Source organism: Phascolarctos cinereus, unplaced genomic scaffold (assembly GCF_003287225.1).
Source record: "Phascolarctos cinereus isolate Bilbo 61053 unplaced genomic scaffold, phaCin_HiC Scaffold_5;HRSCAF=322, whole genome shotgun sequence".
Taxonomy (NCBI): domain Eukaryota; kingdom Metazoa; phylum Chordata; class Mammalia; order Diprotodontia; family Phascolarctidae; genus Phascolarctos; species Phascolarctos cinereus.
The window spans coordinates 19,099,705-19,118,653 of NW_027555958.1; the positions used below are offsets into that span (position 1 = coordinate 19,099,705).

Consider the following 18,949-nt stretch of genomic DNA (forward strand, 5'->3'; position numbering starts at 1 on the left):
AGGAAAGCCACTGCTGGAGGCTGGAGGGCCCCAGGGTTGGGATGGCAGTGGGGGACTCAGGGCCTTTGTAAGAACCATCCACCTCTCCCCCCCATCCCAGAGCCCCAGAGAAGCCCTGGGAGGGAAGGCCAGGAAGATGCTTTGGGTGACCCTCCCCAACACCTAAAGTGGGCCCCCACTTACCTTGGAACTGGGGGTCTTGGCAAAGCTGAGGGCCTCGCTGGTGAGAGAGAAGTGGAGCTTTTTGAAGGAGGGCAAGAGTGGACCCTTGCCCTTGGCCTTGTGGATAAAGAGGGGCCCCTCCTTCACAGGCAGGGCCTGCAGGCTAAGTGCTCGCTGGAGGTCCAACTCTGGGAGGAAGCAGTGGGGCACAGGGCCAGGTGAGCATCCCCTCCCCCCAACATTGGACCTGCGCTCTGACCATCCTGGTCACCAGAGAAATGACCAGTCCCAGAGCAGCTGGTGAGGAGGGCACTGGATGGGCTGAGCCCTCCTCCAGTCTACAGGACTGCCCCTGGATCTCTAGACTCCTATCAGGACCAGGCTCACTGTCCCCTTTCCCCACGGCCGCTGGGGGTCTCACAGGGTCTATTCCTGGTGTAGCAGAGGCTATCCCCTGGAGAATGCACGGGCATGAGCCCGTATCCCAGGCCCTTCTAGGGGCTGCATGCGTTCTGGCCCCTTGCTAAAGGACATGAGTGACGAGCGGTTCCTGATCCCCACATTGGCAGGGGACCATCAAAGATATCTGGTGACGGGAAGAGCCCCCCTGGGTAATAAGCATGTTTTCTCTGCTATGTGCATGGCAGAGCTGGGGAATGGGAGGGAGATAGAATGGGAGGGAGCTGGGTCTCAGCCAAAATTCCGCCTTGAAAGAAGTTTTCTCCTTGATGGAGGATGGGGAGGAATCTTCCTGGCTCAATGGTCCACCGTCTTTAAGACGGCCCTTCACCAACACCACCCCCTCCCAACCGAGGAACTAACGGAGAGCAACTGGCCATGTGCACCCTTTACGTAAGGAGCCAGAGCCCACGGGGCCCCCTGAAAGGGACCAAGGGCACTGCCCATTCCCATGCAGTCTATGTGGGATGGCCCCTGTCACCCTGGCTGCAGATGCCCGAGTGGGGAGGGAGCCTTACCCTCCTTCTCCTCAATGTCGATGAGCTTGGTGATGAACCCCTTCAGCTGAGCCGCACCTTCCTGGACCATGGGCTGGAGGGGCTCCATCCAGGCCTCCTTGGCTCGGGAGGCCTGTGTGTCCATGTTACCCATGTTCTGGACAGCCTGGCATGAGGCAGGATCAAGTCCACAGTGGTCCATGGATTCCTGATCCCCCCTCGACCTCCATCCTGCACCCACTACCCAACCCAGATGCTACTTCAGACACCTTTCTTCGATCCCCACACATAGCCCAACACCCCCTAATCCCAATCAAGGCACCAACCAACAGATGGAAGCAGCACCCTAGGGGTAAGGACACTTGGGCCCTGCTATTCACTTGCTGTGGGTCACTGAATAAGCCCTCTCCTTCTCTGGACCTCAGCTTCCCCCTCTGTGGAATGAGGAGGATTGGATTTGAAGATCTCTCATGCCATGTCTCCAGAGCTGAAAGGGGACCTTGTAGCCCATCTAATCCAACCTTCTCTATCTACAAATAAGGAAACCGAGGCCCATAGCAGTTAAGACTTGTCCCAGGTCACTCAGGCAGTTAATATCAGAGTTGGGATTTGAACTTAGGTTCTCAGAATCCAGTCAGTACACTGTCCTTTGTAGCAAAGACTCCCTTGTGCCTGCTGAGCTCCATCCTGCCTGGCTTTTGAGCCCTTCATCCGTCAGGGAGCCTTTGCTGACTGCCTCGGTCACTCGACAGGGACATCCACCTCCCCTCCTGGCACTGTTTCCTCTCTGGGGGTCTCATCTCTCCAGCCAGGCTTGGACTCCCTGAAGACAGACCTTGTGCCTTTCCCTGTCCATGCCACAGCTTCATTCAGGGAAGACAAGAGCCCCCCAAAAGCACCCTGGCCCTACTAGAGGACCACACCTAACTGCCTTTGAACCTGGGTCACTGCTAGACTTTGGCATCTCCTTCCTGGTAATGAGGCCTTTCATCCCTAATCCTCTGAAACATTAACCATATCTTCCTGTGTGTGCATGTGCACGCGCACACACACGTGTGTGTGTCTGAATAGAACTCTTGATTTCATTAGCGTAGGGAAGGAAACTCTCCAGTAAGGAAGATCAGCACCTGTCCTGAAACTGGTAAGTCTCAAGAGTCACACGGGGCCATGACAAGTCAGCCTTGCCCAGGGTCAGAGATTAGACTGGAACCTAGGTCGTGACTCTTTAATGCTTTTCACCTCCCCTTTCTCTCTGCACTGACTTTTCCTGCAGGCCCACTGCCAACCTCCTCTACACTATGCTCCCTGGCACACTGGCTGGACCAAACTCCAAATGCACCCTCCCACCCCTCAGAATGCCACCCCCCAACCTCATGCTCAGCTTCCTCCTGGTCCCGTCCTGAGAGGGCCCACAAGCCACCACAGCCACTGCGCTGCAAGGCCATGCCTGGCCTGGCCCTGCCCACCCAGGTACCTTGGCCAAGAGAAGCAAGGTGCGACTGGTGCGGGCATCAGCATGCTTCTCACGCAGGTGAAAGAGTTTGGGAGCCATGATGGCCGGCGAGAAGAAGCGTAAGCACAGGAAGCTGGTGACGGCAATGAACTTCAGGTTCTGTGGGTTGGGTTTGGGTCCCTTCTTACTCTGGGTTAGCAGCACCCCAGAAATCCCCCTGCCCCTGCCCACATCCATCTGTCTAGGAGCAGCCAGGGTACTGTGTCCCATGTTGCTGCTTCTGGGGAGGAGTGTTTGGCTCAACCCAGCCTGGGGGTAGGGTGGGCAACTTGGCACCCAGGAGACCTGGAGTCCAGTCAGGACTCTACCATGAACCATTCACGTCACCTTTTAAAAGTCTAGACCTCCATTTTCTCATCTGTAAAATGGGGATCATTATACCTGCTTTTGCCTACCTGTGAGGAATGAGTGCACTAACTAACGGGCTTGAAGACTCTTTGGAAAGTACAAAATGCCACACCTTTGAGGGCGTGGGGGGGGGGTGTTATTACTAGCTCCAAGAGCAGGAATATGCCAGGACCTCAGAGGCTGCATGCCTGGCTCCCCTTCCACTTCTTCTAGGCTCCCAAAGTGGTTTGTAGACCTCTGTTCCCTGTTGGCTTTCCACAGCCGTCCCTCAGCTCCCAGCTCTATGAGGGGAGTCTCTGCCATCACCATAGGGGGCAGGGTCCCAACTTGGAAGATGATGGGCTCCAACCTGGTGCTTGTTCTCAGGAAAGTGCTCCTGCACCCGCTTGAAAAGCTGGCGGAAGGTGGCACGGATGACTGCTGGACACATCCTTACGGAGTGACTGATAGCTGACAGGAGCCTACCCAGGTATGACTGAAGGGTCTGGGCGCTCCGCTCCATCACTTCACTCTCTGTCTGGACCCGGTGCAGCCCTGAACACCTGTAGGGAGGGAGGGGCTTGCCATGCTGTGCTGGCGTCCCTCGCTTCCCCCTGACTCAGACAGACACGGACACACTAAGACAGAGAAAGAGATACAGACACAGATATAGACATAGATACGAACATAGACAAAGATATGGGCACAGACACAGGCACAGACGTAGACACAGACATAGACATAGAAACAAAGATATGGACATAGATATGGACACAGACATAGACAGACACAGAAATAAAGTCAGACAGAGACACAGAGATATAGATACAGACACAGGCACAGATATAGACACAGACATAGAGATATAGACATAGACAAGGACATACACAAACACAGAGAGACTTAGAGACACTCCCAAACACACAGATTTAGATAAAGACCAAACAGAAGTATACATGGTGATTCAAACAGCCATGCACAAAGACAGACAGAAATACAGAGACCCAGACAAAGATACATAGAGATACACAGAAACATAGACATACGAGCATCGAGAAAGTAGCAAATAAAATTTAATAAAAAGGTAAACTGAGGCAATTCTCTGTACAAGATATCATTTATTAATAGGGTCATGCGACCTGATAATAAAGGATAGGTCTAACAGCCCTGACTCTGGCTAAGAGACCCTGAATTGAAGTTGCAATCCAGTTTTATAAACATAGAACAAAAAGCATGTACTTGGCCAGCCTTACAGAGGTGAGAGATTATTGGCTACATCAAAAGAAGCATAGGCCTGGGGGGGACAATAACCACCCCTCTCCATCTCTAAGAAATGCTTTTGTCAATTTTATGGGTCCTAGCTGCATCCTGAGGTTACCAATGAGGGCAGACTTACTGGCAACTGAAGAATTAGACAAGACAGACCACCTTGATTGTCAAAAATGGGACGAGGTCAGGCAGTCCTAGCTTCTCAGGGATATCCCACAAACCTTGCAGGAAATGCTGAGACAATGTTTTGTGAAAGCTTTGAGAACAGAGTTTTTCTTCTACTAGCAGTAATTATATCCTAGGTATTTCTCTTCAGAGATGGGGAGGCTGAACTTTAGCATGCATCAGCTGCTTTACCCAGAGACAGAGAAGAGGCCCAGGCTTGTTATAGGGGACACAGAATATGGTTACACAATAAAATAAAAAATAAAGTACAGCATCCAGAATTAATTCCCTCAGAGAGACACAGACAGGGACAAAAAGCCAGAATTCCTCTTCCCTCCAACTTCTGGATCACGCAGCATCTGTATCTCACTTAGTCCTTCAAAGACCTTGAGGTCCTGAGCACCTACCCCTTACTTGTGAGATGTCTGGAACTGGGCAAGGTGTTCCCACACCCCTCTCTTTCTCTTTCTGTCTCTTTGGCACAGCCAAAGCGCCCACCCATAGAAGGACCTGGGTCTCTCCCTCCCGCCCTCCCCAGGAACTGTCCTCACCCCACATCTTTGATCTCCACTTTGCTGGGGTCTAGCTCCACATACTTCTTCTCTTCAAAGACTTGGTTGATTGTTGGACCCAGAACACTGTGTAGGTACTGCATGCCTGAGACCTGCAGGAGAGAGGGGCCAGGATTGGTCATGTAAGGAGGCAAATGGGAAAAGGTGGGCTGGCGATAAGGTGGACATGGTAGAGACAGAATGAAGGAGAGAAGAGGAGGCGTTTTCTCACTGGGAACGCCATCCCCTTCCTCTCCGCTTGTCCAAATACTTGCCACCTTTTGGGGCTCAGGCCAAATCCCACTTCCTCAATCATTCAATCACAAGTACTTATTAAATAATTATTATGTGTCAGAGCCTTGCTAAGCACTGGAGTTACAAAGACAAAAGTGAGACTTTTTGCCTTTAAGGAAAGGAAGGAGTTGAGGAAGATTCTGTACTAGAAGGATGGTGGTGCCCTCAACAGAAGTAGAGAAGTTTAGAGGAGAGATAAGTTTAGGAAAGAATATAATGAGCTCCATTTTGGGCACGCTGAGTGTGCGATACAGGTCTAATGGGCAGCTGATTATCAGAGGTTGGAAGAAACGAGAACTTGGACATATCGGTCACAGTCACACACACATACACACACACACACACACACAGTCACACACACACCATATCTAGAGTAGAAAGGACCTCAGAGCCACCTAGTCTGCACCCCCCTCTCATTTTACAGATGAGGAAACCGAGGCCCGGGGATAATAAGTGATTTATTCAAGGTCTCAGATCCAAGAATCATCTGAATAAAGATGATGATTGAACCTATGGGAGTCAATGAGATTATTAAAAGAGGGAAGGTGCTGTGAGAGAAGAGAAGAGGGCCTAGGACAGAGCCCTGGAACCCATCCTTCTTTAAAGATGGATGATTTAGAAAAGAAGATTGAGAAAGATCAATGACAGCTGTTATTTTTTTTATAAAGCTTGAAGGTTTGCAAGCATCATCTTATTTGATCCTCACAACAACCCTGGGAGATGGGTACAATTATTGTCCCCATTTTACAGATGGGGAAACTGAGGCAAATAGCAGTTAAATAACTTGCCCAGCATCACACAGCTGGTATCTCAGGCAGGATTTTAACTTGGGTCTTCCTGACTCCAGGTGCAAGCCAGGGTTGAGATCCCACTGGTTTCCAGTTCCATTTACCAGAGTGCCACAGGTGTGCACCCTGCCAGAATGCTTGCAGGCTTCTTATGAAGTCCTGGACTAGACGAAAGAGCTCATAGGTGTTTCCTTTTGTTTTACTGGTCATAGCATCACCTGACTCCTTTTCATCTTTGCTGGGGAGTTTCCCAGGGGAGCTGGGCTCTGCTGTAATCATGCATAGCGCCATGTTTGCTGGAAGCCTTGGGGAGAGTCCCCTGAACCTTCCTGTTCCTTCAGCCTGGCTTCCTCCCCTCCCTCTCTTAATCTTCCACGATGTGTCTTCAGGAAGGCTCCCTCCCATCGATGGAAAAGGAGAGCCTGGGTGCATGTGTGGATGAGAGGTGCAGGTGGGAAGAAGTATATGCCTATCTCTGGTTTCATCCCTGTCCCCAAGCCTGCCTACTCTCTCCCCCATCTCCCTCTCACCTTCAGGAAGGATTCCATGGACTTGGAGGCCAAGGAATTGCTCCGGAAGAGGGTGTTGGCTTCAACTGAAAACAATCAATAACCTTTGGTTAAGTGCTTACTATGTGCCAGGCAACATAGCTAATACATAAGTAATAAATAAAAAAAAATAAAAAGACAATTGTGAGGGACCCGGGAGCGGGAGGATAAGGGGCATGGCCAAGTTCAAGATATGGCTCTGTTCTGAGACTCAGGTTGCTGCAAGAAAAGAAGCTGGAAAGGCCATGGGTCAAGGGCCTAGGGTACTTGGCTGGAAAGGCCATGGGTCAAGGGCCTAGGGTACTTGGCCACAGACATTCTCTTTAATGGCCTCATTCCTCACTCCCGCCCCCAGGTCTGGGGATTCCCCCTCCCCTTCTGGCCAAGATGGACATTCTGTTATGCTGGCTGTACCAGGGTCCTGGGCCCCATCGAACGCCCTGCTCATTCCAGACCCTGTGGATGTTTATTTGCACTGTTCCCCTGCCCTTAGCCAGATGCTCTCCTTTCTCATCTCTGCCTGTCTTCATCCTACAATGCCTCCAAGACCCAGCTCAAGCCTCACTACAGGAAGCCTTCTCTGATTGCTCTCTCCACTGAACTCCTCCTCCTAAGTTTAGGAAGGATCCTTCGGCAATGTTTCCAAAGATCCACACTTGGGGCTCCTCCCTGCTTCCCCTATTCTTGTCCTTGGGCGCTGCCATACTTGGGCCCTTCGGACTGCCCCTTCCCCAGCAAGGCCTCTTACCGGTCCTTCTGAGCTCCAGTTGGAAAAGCAGGTCCAGGAATTCCTTGACTAGCCCTTGCCCCAGGAAGAGCTTGACCAGATTGGTGGCCACTTCCTGACGACACTCGGCCGTTGTGGTCTCCTCGATTAGGGAGATTAGCTGCACTGGGTGATCCTTTGGGGTTGGGAGAAGGAAGGGCTCAGTAAAGGATGAGGCTGAAATCCACTGCCCCTCCCCAAGGAACTGGGAGATGGCCTCTAGCTAGGCCATATACTTCCTCTCCTGCTGCCCCCAAATCTCAATTTGTCCCTCTGCAAGGTGGGTCCCCCCCAGTCCAGGAAGGCCCACTGCAATGAGGCCCCACATAGAAGACATCCCTCAGAATGTCCTCTTCTCCTACCTCTCCAGGGTGGAAAGTGCTACCCACCCCCAGGGAGAATAGAGACCTAGGGGCAAAAATGATGAGGACCAGCAGAAATGGGGGGGGCACTGGGAGTACTAAACCTAGGGCCCTAGAAGGAGAAGATTCCCCCAGCTCCAGATGGCCAGCATGCCCATGCCTCGGACCCTGACCTTGGGGCTCAGTTTGACCTCCCGGCAAAGCAGCTGCACCAGGGGCTGGTAGAGGCTGGAAGGCAGCACCGTCTCATCCTGAAGCCACACCTGCAGCTGTAAGGAGCCCAGGCTGCCCCTGGAAGCAGGAGGGCACAGTCACCATGACCAGCAACCTAGTCAATACCCTGGATCAGACTGCTATCCTTCCAAAGCCTCCCCGATTCCAGCCTCTCCTCCCTCCAATCTAGGCAACATATTCTTCAAGACTCATCTTCCTCAAATGCTATTTTCATCACACCCCTCCCCAGCCTTGCAGCAGAAAATCCCAGATTCCTGGCACTCCAGAAGGGCATGGTTGGAGAGACCTTAGAGGTCTTAGGAACCAGAGGCAGAAGGCAGCTGCAACTTCATAGTTATTTCATCTCGTCTCACCCCCAACCCTTCATTTTACAAAGGAGAAACTGAGGCCCAGGTCCAAACTCCTTAGCTTGGTATTCAAGACCTTCCAGGATCTGATCTCAACCTACTTTTTCCACTGCTTATCTCCCACTGACCCTTACAATCAAGCCCAAGTGTCCTACTCACTATCTCCCATGAGTGTTACCACCTTCTGTCCTTTCACATTCTCCCCACTTATCCCAAGCTCACCCACCCTTCAAGACTCCTCCTCAGATCTGATCTTTACATTGATTTCCCCCCCACCTGTCATCAGTCACCATGTTTGGAGTTTTTTTGGAGGTAGAGGAGTCCGACCTGCAAGTTTAGCAATGCCAAGAACTCCTGGTATGGAAATTCCCTCCACCAATTTATCAATAAATTATAGTCTCATAGTTTCCTGGGGCACTGCTACATTAAGTGACTTTCCCAGGGTCACAAAGTTAGTGCAGGTCCGAGGTAGTACTGGGTGGAATCCAGGTTGTTTTGATTCAATGGCTGACCTTCCATCCACTATGCCATGTTGCCTCTGTCAGGACAGTCACTGTCCTATGTTGTTGATTCATTTCTCATCATTTCTTGATGCCCAAGTGGGCTGAGAGCCCTTTTAGGGTCCAGATATTGCCATATACCCCCACCCCCCCTGCCTAGCACACAACAGGTACTCAGAGGTGGCATGTGAAGGGGACAGACTTGGAAAGGGTTGGACTTGGAATCAGGAAGACCTGGGTTTGAATCCTACTTCAAACACTCGCTTAGTTGCATGACCTTGAGGAAATCACTTAACTCCTCTGTGCCTCAGTTTCCTTATCTGTAAAGTGAAGGGGTTGGACTCTCTGGCCTCTAAATTTCCTTCAGCTCTGCATCTATGACGTACAACTGCGTCCACATCTACGAGCCTAATATAGTAATCCTGGCTGATTGATCAACGGGTATGACAATGGCAGAGAATCTCCCCACCTTAGGCCGATGTAGGGCAGTGTTCTTCTGTCTCCCCCTATTAGAATGCAAGCTCCTTAGGGGCAGCTAGGTGGTGCAGTGAATAGAGCTCCGGCCTTGGAATCAGGAGGACCTGAGTTCAAAATCTGGCCTCAGACACTTGACACTAGCTGTATGACCCTGGGCAAGTCATTTAACCCCGATTGCCTCACCAAAAAAAAAAAAAAAAGAAAAAAGTAAGCTCCCTGAGGGCAGGGGATGTTGTCACTTTTTCCTTATATTGCCAGCATTAAGCACAGGACCTGGCCCAAAGGAAATGCTTAATATATGTTTACTATCTGATTGGTTGATTCTCCCCCAGCCCCCAGCCCCACTTAGGCAATGGGGCCACTCACAAGGGGATGGCTGAGATACATCTGAAGCCAGGTGGCCAGGTAGCCCCTACTCAGAGTCTAGACACTGTGTTCCACTGATGAGCCTGGGACCGTAGGGTCATAACAGCCCCAGGGAAGGAAGGCTGCGTGTGTATTGGGAAGGGTCAGTGACTCCCAAGCCTCTCTCAGGAGCCCAGGTCGCTAGCAGTGAACTTGAGTCTCAGACCTAGAACCTTCCAGGACTCATCAGGAAGATTCTGAAAACTTCCAGGACACTCACTCGTCCACCCTGGTCTTGGATTGGTCTGGCCGCAGCCAGAACCAGCCCTCTTCCCGCTGGGCAGCCTGCAGACCTTGGATATTGACCACCACCTGAGGAAGGAAAGAAATCAAAGAAGACTGGAATGCTGGGACTTCTCTGCCCACACAGGGACTCAGCTGTGCCACTGGCTCTGAGGATCCCAAGGCACCGTCTCTCCCTCTAGCCCTCCAATAAAAAAGCTTAATGAGTAGGTTGTTTAATAAGTTGGGGAGTAAGGACAATTAGGTTTCTGACTCTGGTCCCCTGCTGTACCACAAACCTGGTGGGCAGGGGAAACCGTGGGGGATACCAGACTCCCCCGAGTCCAAGTGGCTGACCCAATGAGTAAATCCCACTGATCTAGAGCTGGGAGGAACCTCGAGGGACACGGAACCCAATGCCCTCATTCTATAGATGAGGGAACTGAGCCCGGGGAAGTTAAGTGATTTCCCAAGGTCACGTGGTGGTAAATGTCAGAAGCGGGATTTGAACCCCTGTTCTATGACACCAGACAGTCCCCATGCTCTTTTCCCTGTACTGCATTGCCTCCTAGCTGAATTCCCCTCCAGCTTGGTCAGTGTCTGCCTGGACAAACAGGAGAAGCGCTATTTCTTTGGGAGAATGCCAGACAACGCTTCTAGGGTTGGATCCAAGATGGAAGGTGTCCAGGATTCACACATTCTGACCCCCAGACCAAGGACTCACTCCTCACCAGTCAGATGAGCCCATCCGTGATGGCTGGAAAGTTCCCCTTTCATTTTCCTCTCTAGAGACCGAAGTTCATTAATTACCCCAGAACAAAGACACCCCCAACCCCAATCCCAAATTTCCTTAGACCATCCCCATGAGATGTTCTGGGTCCAAGGTACTGCTCCTACCACCCTGGCTCAGGGCAGAGCAGCCTCACCCTAGGATACCCCTAGAAATACAGTCTCACATTCTCTCTCTCTCCCTCTTTTTTTTGGGGGGGGGTGAGTGACTTGCCCAGGGTCACACAACTATTAAGTGTCAAGTATCTGAGGCCGGATTTGAACTCAGGTCCTCTTGACTCTAAGGCCAAAGCTCTATCCACTGTACCACCTAGCTGCCCCAGTCTCCAGTTCTCTAGAAGAAATAGCTTCTCTTCATTCATCTAAGTAGACTGAGTCAGAAAAGGCAATTTTGTCAAGAAGCAGTGTGGTTAATAGGAAAAGCATAGGCTGTAGAGTCAGAGGACCTGGGTTCAAATCCTGCCTTTGACCCTTACCACTGTATGACCTTGGTGAAGTCACCTAAGTTTCTTCATCTATAAAATGAGGGTTCTGGATTAGACAGCCTCTGAGATCTTGTCTAACTCTTAAATCTATGGGATATGTATATATGGGTGTGTGCACATATATGTGTATATATATACTTTTTTAAAAAAAACCAAATGATAAAGCACACCTTTACTTAGATAATCCTCTTTCTGGTTCTCCTTTGCATACTGACATGCTTGTGTTTGTTGGTGGCTGTCGAGTTCATTCCGAACAGACAGTTTCTTCCAAAGGGAGAAGGTGCCCGGGGCGAGCTGAGCTGAGCTGACTCACCTTGCCCAGGAAGTCATTTCTGCTGACCAGGTCCCAGTCCCAGGCTTCCACACACAGCGTCCCTGGGGCGGACTCCTCCAGCTCAAACTCAAAGGTCTCGTTCCATCTCGGGTAGCAGGATTTCTTTACAATCTGACCAGGGGGGAGGGAGGCAAGGGGAAGCCAGTCCCACACCTGCCTGACCCATCCTGGCCTGGCTGTTCTGGGGTGGGGGAACTCCTCTCTTCACAGGTTCTTCTGAGACCAGGCACATCACTGGAGCCTCGGTTCAGAGAGGGGCTCACTCTCACAGGACCAGAGTGGAACAAGCCCCAGCTCTGGAGACAGAAGCTGTGGGTTCAGATCTCACCTGTGAAGCTCATTACCTTATTATCTGTGACCAAGTCACTTAAGCTCCCTAAGGCTGTTTCCTTATCCATAAAATGAAGGGGTGGGTGGGACTCTGAGGTCCCTTCCTGTTCTAGGTCTAAGATCTTAGGGGCCATCCAGTCTGACCTCCTCTCCCTTTCACAGATAGGAAAACTGAGGCACTGAGTGGATCAAGGTGAGTGGGCAGCTGGGACTTCTGACTTCTCATCCAATGTTGTACCACTTCCTCCAACTAGGGCTCCACTGAGGTGGGTCTGAGCGAGCTTTAGCGACAGGGACATTTCTAGTTCCTTGATCCATGCTTGGCTGAGAGGAGACCCTCATTGCCTCCTTCCTCCTTTCCACCTGGAAGTGGGGTGTCAGTGGCCCTATGCATACTCCCATAAGCACCCCCTTACCGAACTCTCCTGGGTCTTGCCATTGTAACGCACTCGCACAAAGGGGTCAGATGCTCCATTACGGTCCTTTGGGGCCAAGTCCCTGGGGAAAGACAGGTGATTGGGTAAGTTCTGGCTTACCCTTTGTCCTCTGGGACACAGGCAGACAATGCAGAGGGATGAGGGGCCCCTCTGTCCCACCCGACAGCAAAGGCTTTGTCTAATCTTATCTGGCCCTGAAAGGTGGGGTGCCCCACCAAAGCCTCTGCCCCAGGCCCACCTGAAAGGATGCCTCCCCAGCCTCCCCCTGCCGGGTGCCCCACCAAAGCCTCTGTCACAACTGTGTGCTACAAGACACACAGCCAGAATTTCATGAGATTTTAACAATCACAATAACAATAACAACAGTGATTTTATATAAATAATGAGAGGGTCTGGACCAGTGATTTCTATAGTAAGAGGAACTCCCAGAAAAGGAAACCCCCTCAGCTACAGCAGGCCAGCCGTCTCTCAGCAACCTACAGCCCCAGAGATTGCCCAGAGCCTTGAAAGTTAAGTGGCTCTGGGTCAAAGGTGTATCAGGATCAGAGTTTGAACCCAAGCTTTCTTGGCTTTGAGGCAGGCTCTCTCTCCACTCTGCCGAGCTTAGGTCAATAATGAAAGACCTGGGGGCCTTTGTAGACCAAGGCAACCAGAAGAGTGAATACAATCTGGGGGTGCATTAAAAGAGGCAGTAAGAGCTTCCAGGAATAAGAAAGTGATGTGGTTTTTGTTTGTTCAGTCATTTCAGTTGTGGCCAAGACTCCCTGTGACCCCATTTGGGGTTTTCTCGGCAAAGATACCAGAGTGGTTTGCCATTCCCTTCTCCAGCTCACTTTTCATATGGGGAAACTGAGGCAAGCAGGGTGAAATGACTTGCCCAGGGTCACACAGTTAGTAAGTGTCCAAGGCTGGATTTGAACTCAGGAAGATGAGTCTTCCCAACTTCAGGCTAGCACTCTATCCATTGCGCCACTTAGCAGTCTGATGGTTTTCTGCCTTGGTCAGATCTCATCTGGAGTACTCATCAGGTGCTTAGCAGTGCCTAGCATATTCCAGGCCCTTAATAAATGCATATCAATTGGAAATATTGTGTTCGATTCTGGGCACCACAAGTGAAGAGGGACAATGATTAGCCTCTGGGCGATGGTGACTGTGTGTGTGTGTGTGTGTGTGTGTGTGTGTGTGTGTGTGTGTGTGTGTGTGTGTGTGAAGGGGCTTGAGGCTGTGTTATATGAGGAGCAGCACAGGGACTAGGGACTCAACCCAGAGAAGACACTGGGATCGGAGAGCTGTTCCCAAGGACTTGTAGGTTTGTCTTAGGGAGGCAGGATTAGCTTTGTTCTTCTTGGCCCCAGGGGACAGATCAGGGAGCAGCAATGGGTGAAATTCTCAAAGAGACAAAGTGAAGCTTGAAGCTGGGGGGCAGGAAAACAAAAACCCCCAACTTTCTGAAACTGGAGCTGTCCAAAAATGGACTGGCTGGCCAAGAGAGGAGGTAGGCTCCCTCTCATCAGAGGTCTTCAAGTAGAGGCTGCCTGACCACCCGTCTAACATGTTACAGCAGGGGTTGGGGATACGGCTTGATAGATATCGGTGATATGGGAGATAGCTGCTGTGGTCCTTCCCAATTCTGACTCTAGGATTGTAAACTCTCAAGAGGCCTGAATGGAGACAGGGAGGAAGAAGGGAATAAGCAGTTATATAGCACCTGCTATGTGCTAGGCACTGTGCTAATCATTTTCTACAAATATTATCTTTTGATTCTCACAGCCCTAGGAGGGAGGTGCTATTATTACCCCCATTTTACAGTTGAGAAAACTGAGGCACACAGAGGTTAAGTGACTTGCCCAAGGTCACACAGCTTGTAAGTGTCTGAGGCTGGATGGAACTCGTGTCCTCTTGGCTCCTTCGTCTGGCATTTAAAGTCTTTCACCACCTAACCTTTTCTTATCCTTATCTTCTTATATATTACTCCCCTCTATGTTCTTTGCGGTCCAGTGACAGCTTCCCATCTGCTGTTCCTCATGAATGACAGTTGTTTCCCATCTCCTGGATTTCCCACTGGGTATCCCCCATTCCCAGAATGCTCTCCAGCCTCACCTCCACCTCTTAGAATCCTTGAGTCCTTCAAGGCTCGGTTTGAGTGCCACCTTCCACGGAACCTTCACCCCTAACAGGACCTTCCATCCACTCCGTATTTATCTTGCCTGTGTTTACTCTTATACATGTTGTCTCTTCCAGTGGAATGTAAGCTCCCTGAGGGCAGGGCCTTGGTCTTGTATCCACAGCACCTGTCTCTGGAGGTCTGGGTCTGTTTCCTCCTCAGAAAATGAAAATAATGGATGATGTCTAAGGTTTCTTCTTGATCTAAATCTCTGACCCTGGCACTCTCTTGTCACCTGAGACAAACTTTGCTGCCTTTAAAATCCAGGAAGGTGCTGACCCTGGCACTGCCAAAAGGCCTCAGTTTCGTCATCTATAAAATGAGAGGTTAGACTCGATGGTTTCTGAGTTATGACCCTATAAACTATGACCTTTCACCCTTGGAGGCCTTTGATGAACTGAAGCATAGGCATGGAACCCGGTTGGTTTGGCTTCCAGCTCCACTCCTGACAGTGTAGAAGGTGCCCTCCCCATCAGCTGCTGGTGGTCTGACACGCACATCAGAGAAAGGGGCAGATCCAGGAGCCAGAGACGTGCTTCCTACGGGTGGAATTCTCCATGACTCACTCCCTGAGGCTGGCTTGGCTGGTGGGTGGCAGCTAAAAATACTGGGGGAGACCCAGACAGTTCAGTCAGGGGAGGCTGCAGACTGTCTCCACCCTGCCTACTCCTCCCAGTGACTCAGTGCCACAGAGGGACCCAAAACATCAGGAGATCCTGGAGAGAAAACCCCAGCACGCCTGGGCTGTCCTTCATTGCTCCCACCAACCGAAATGGGGAGAAGGAGAAAGTGAGTCACTCCTGGAGATTCCCAAACAGCCTCCCACACACACATGGGCACACACGTGGCCAGAGGCTCAGCTCAGGCAATGGTCAGATAAAGGGAAAGCCATAAAGCTTAAATCCTCAAAGTCGGGGAGGGGGAGGGAGCAGAGAGGAATCAGGGAGGGGACAGGGATGGCATTAGACACACAGCCCAGCTTACTCTAGAGGAGAGATGCTGTCATTTGTGAAGAACGCCAGATTTGCAGTCAGAGGACCTCAATAAGAATCTTGTTACTAATAGCTGTGTGACTTTGGCTCATGTTCCTTCCCTACTCTGGGACTCTATAAAATTAGGAGGTCAGAATAAAAGTCAAAAGAGAACTGAATTGGGAGCCAGAGGACCTTGGTGCCATCCTGTTTCCATCCCTTACAAACTGTGCAACCAGAGGCAAGTGACTTCAATCTCTCTGGGCCTCAGTTTCCTCATTTGTAAAATGAGGGCATTAGACTCCTTTCCTACTCCATGTTTATGGTCCTATGATCTATAAGGCTGTTTCATTCTCCCCTTTCAAGGCTCCCTACCAGCAGCCTGGAACAGCTTTAGATCAGGAGAAGAGGAAGGGAGAAGTGGACCCTGAGGAAGGAGAAATTACAAAAACAGATGGTGTCTGGAAATCGAAGGGATGCCCATCAATTAAGGAATGCCTAAAACAAGTGCTGGCATATGAATGTAATGGAATACTACTGTGCAGTAAGAGATAATCAATTGTGCTATAAGAAATGATGAACAGGCTGACTTCAGAAAAACCTGGAAAGACTTGTATGGTCTGATGCTGAGTGAAGTGAGCAGAACCAGGGGAACGTTGTACACAGTAACAGCTGTGTTGTGCGATGACTTTGACAGACTTAGCCCTTCTCAGCAATGCCAGGATCTAAGACATCTCCAAAAGTCTCATGATGGAAAATGCTTCCACATCCAGAGAAAGAACCATGGAGTCTGAATGCAGATCGAAGCATTATTATTTGCTCTGTTTTTTTCTTCTGTTTCTTTTCCTGTGGTTCCTCCTACTGGTTCTAATTCTTCTTTACAACATGACTAATGTAAAAATTAAACATATATGTATATAATAAAAAAAGAAATGCCCAGCAGGAGAGTTTTAGAAATACATGGAAAGACTTGTATGAAGTAATGAAAAGTGAAGTGAGCAGAACCAAGAGAACGTTGTAAATAGGAACAGCAATATTGTTCAGAGAACATCTATGAATGACTAAGTTATTCTGAGTATTATAATATTCAACTCAACTACAAAGGATCCCACCCCTGAAGGAAGATGCTATCTATCTCCAGAGAAAACTGATAAATAGAAGCATGCATGGTATGGTTTTATACATGTATATATGTATGCAATAGGTGTGTGAATGTGTGTATGTGTGTGTGCGTGTGTGTGTGTGTGTGTGTGTGAAATGGTGGCCTTCTCTAGTGTGGGGTAGGGAGGGAAGGAGGGAGACAGTTCAGAACTAAAAATGCAACAAAAAATAAAATATTAAAATCAAACAAAAAAAGGAAAAAAATCAGATGGTAGCAACCCCCAAAAAGAAACTTTGCAGAGCAGCTAGCTGATGTGTGGTAGAGACAAGATGATGTGGGAGATGGAGAAAGAAGATAGAGACCTGCTATGCCCCCTCCCCCCTCCAACGAGGAGCTATGATTTGGACAAAACTGGGCCTTCCTGGCTTGTCTTTGTCAATCCAACAGAGAGAAGACCACATGCTGTAGTACAGAGACTGCGAAACTTGGGATTACAGAGATAGGGTTCAAATGCTGCTTTTGACCCCAGCTGTGTGACTCTGGGAAAGTCACTTAATTCCCCCAAGCCTCAGCTTCCTCATCAGAGTTGACATTTCCTGGACTGGGGTCCTTCCTTTGGAGCTGGACATGTGCTCTGAGTTCAACCCAGTGAACTCCTCTGACTGATTTATTCGCATGTTGTCTTTCCCATTAGAATTGAAGCTCCTTGAGGGCAGGCACTCTTTTGCCTCTTTTGTGACCCCAGTGCCCAGCACAGTGCCTGGCACGTAGTAGGTAGGCATTTAATAAATGCTTACTGACTGACTGATTCCCAATGGCTGGGGCAGTTGGGATGGGGGTTGGGGGCTGAAGATGATTTGTGAGCCAGTGTCAAGGATGACAGTCAGAGGGGTTCATTATGTCCCCTAGCAGAGGGCCCATGCTCCTCAGAAAATGATCAGCTCCGTGGGAAGTGCCCTAATCCTCAAAATCAGGACTTCCTCTGATCATCCCAGCTACAATCACAAAACGGGGGCCCCCACTCTTAGTCTATGATCCCTCCCCAGGCTGGTCCCAACCCCCGAGCACTGGCCACAGACTAGCCCTGATCCCCGATTCCCCTGCCACGACATGGACCCCAAGATTTCTGGAGGAAATGGACGACTCAGCGCAAACCGTCTCCACCCAAGAGGCACAAGTCATTTCTGAGTGTGTCTTCTAGGGATCTGAACACAAGCTTCCCACAGGCAGAGACTTCAACTTCCCCGGGAGATATGTGAAAATTGGGTGGCTATCGAACCATGACAAACCATGATGGTGGGATGGGGGCTTTGCACGGGGAAACTTCCCACATCACAAGAGGATTTGTCTTAAATACTGCTGCAAGTAATGCCAGATTCACTGTACAAAGCTGATTTATCAAGAGTTTTTCAGGTCATTTCATAAAGGAAAACACCAGCAGTAGGCAAAAAGCACTGCATTTGGAGTGAGGAAGACCTGGGTTCAAATCCTGCTGCAGATGCTTCCTACCTCTGTGTCTGTTTCCTTCAAGATTCAGCTCACTACCAGTTTCTGCTGGAGAACTTCTCTGGTGCCTGAAGCTGCTGGTGCCCTCTGCTCAGATACCCTGAATATCTCATATGTTCCTGTTAGAAACTTGTTCTTTCTCTCATTAGAATGTAAGCTCTTTGAGGGCAGGAATTATTTTTACTGTTTATTTCTATCCCTTGTGACTACCATAATGCCTGGCTCATGGTAAGCACTTAATTATTTTTCATTCATTCATTCAGTCACTTACTCACTATCTCTCCCAACAAAATGTAAGCTCCCTGAGGACAGGGGCTGTTCCTTCTGTCTTTGTATGCCCAGTGCCTGGCACAATATCTGGCACACGGTAAGCACTTAATAAATTCTTTTTCATTCATTCATTCATTCATTCATTCATTCATTCATTCATTCATTCATTCATTCATTCATTCATTGTATCCTCCAATGAAATGTAAGTCCCTTGAAGGTAGGGGCTGTGTCACATCTGTCATTGCATCTCTAGTGCCTAGCATGTAGTAAGTGCTTAATAAATGCTTAATGATGAATTGATTGACCCTGTTTAACCCCTCTGAGCCTTAGTTTCCTTATCAAATGGGGATAAAAATATCATTGGCCTCACTGGGTTGTTGTCAGGATCAAATGAGACACAAAATGTATGAAAATGTCAGTTATTGTGACTGCTAGCTCTTATCAGTCTATCCCCCCACCTCAGCAGGGACCCTAGAGGGTGTCCACGGCTTGCTCACGGTAGCTGGCATGGGAGAGTGAGGGCCCCCCACCCACCTGGCCTCGAACACTGTGCAGCGAAGCTTCTGGGACCCCTGGCCTCGCACGATCTCCATCTTCAGATGGATCTCCCCCTGCACCTCCTCATCCGGGTCAATCTCCTTCAGGTGGAGCCATCCACTGTAACCTGGGGGAGGT

At 49.9% G+C, this 18,949-nt stretch overlaps 1 protein-coding gene across 2 annotated transcripts in view; it reads right to left on the reverse strand.

The window, feature by feature from the left end:
• Positions 1-18,949, reverse strand: part of RASA4B (RAS p21 protein activator 4B) — a 48,642-nt gene that overhangs the window by 7,229 nt on the left and 22,464 nt on the right. The window contains exons 5-16 of one of the 2 annotated variants that reach the window (XM_021005722.2): positions 18,809-18,938; positions 12,241-12,322; positions 11,474-11,605; positions 9,885-9,976; positions 7,875-7,992; positions 7,322-7,475; positions 6,556-6,620; positions 4,944-5,056; positions 3,329-3,521; positions 2,593-2,730; positions 1,140-1,284; positions 184-350 (exon numbers count right to left, since the gene is read on the reverse strand). In XM_021005722.2, coding sequence (XP_020861381.1) covers positions 184-350; positions 1,140-1,284; positions 2,593-2,730; positions 3,329-3,521; positions 4,944-5,056; positions 6,556-6,620; positions 7,322-7,475; positions 7,875-7,992; positions 9,885-9,976; positions 11,474-11,605; positions 12,241-12,322; positions 18,809-18,938 — 1,529 coding nt within the window. The remainder of the gene's footprint in view (positions 1-183; positions 351-1,139; positions 1,285-2,592; positions 2,731-3,328; positions 3,522-4,943; positions 5,057-6,555; positions 6,621-7,321; positions 7,476-7,874; positions 7,993-9,884; positions 9,977-11,473; positions 11,606-12,240; positions 12,323-18,808; positions 18,939-18,949) is intronic. The other variant, XM_021005723.2, reaches the window with a different exon arrangement.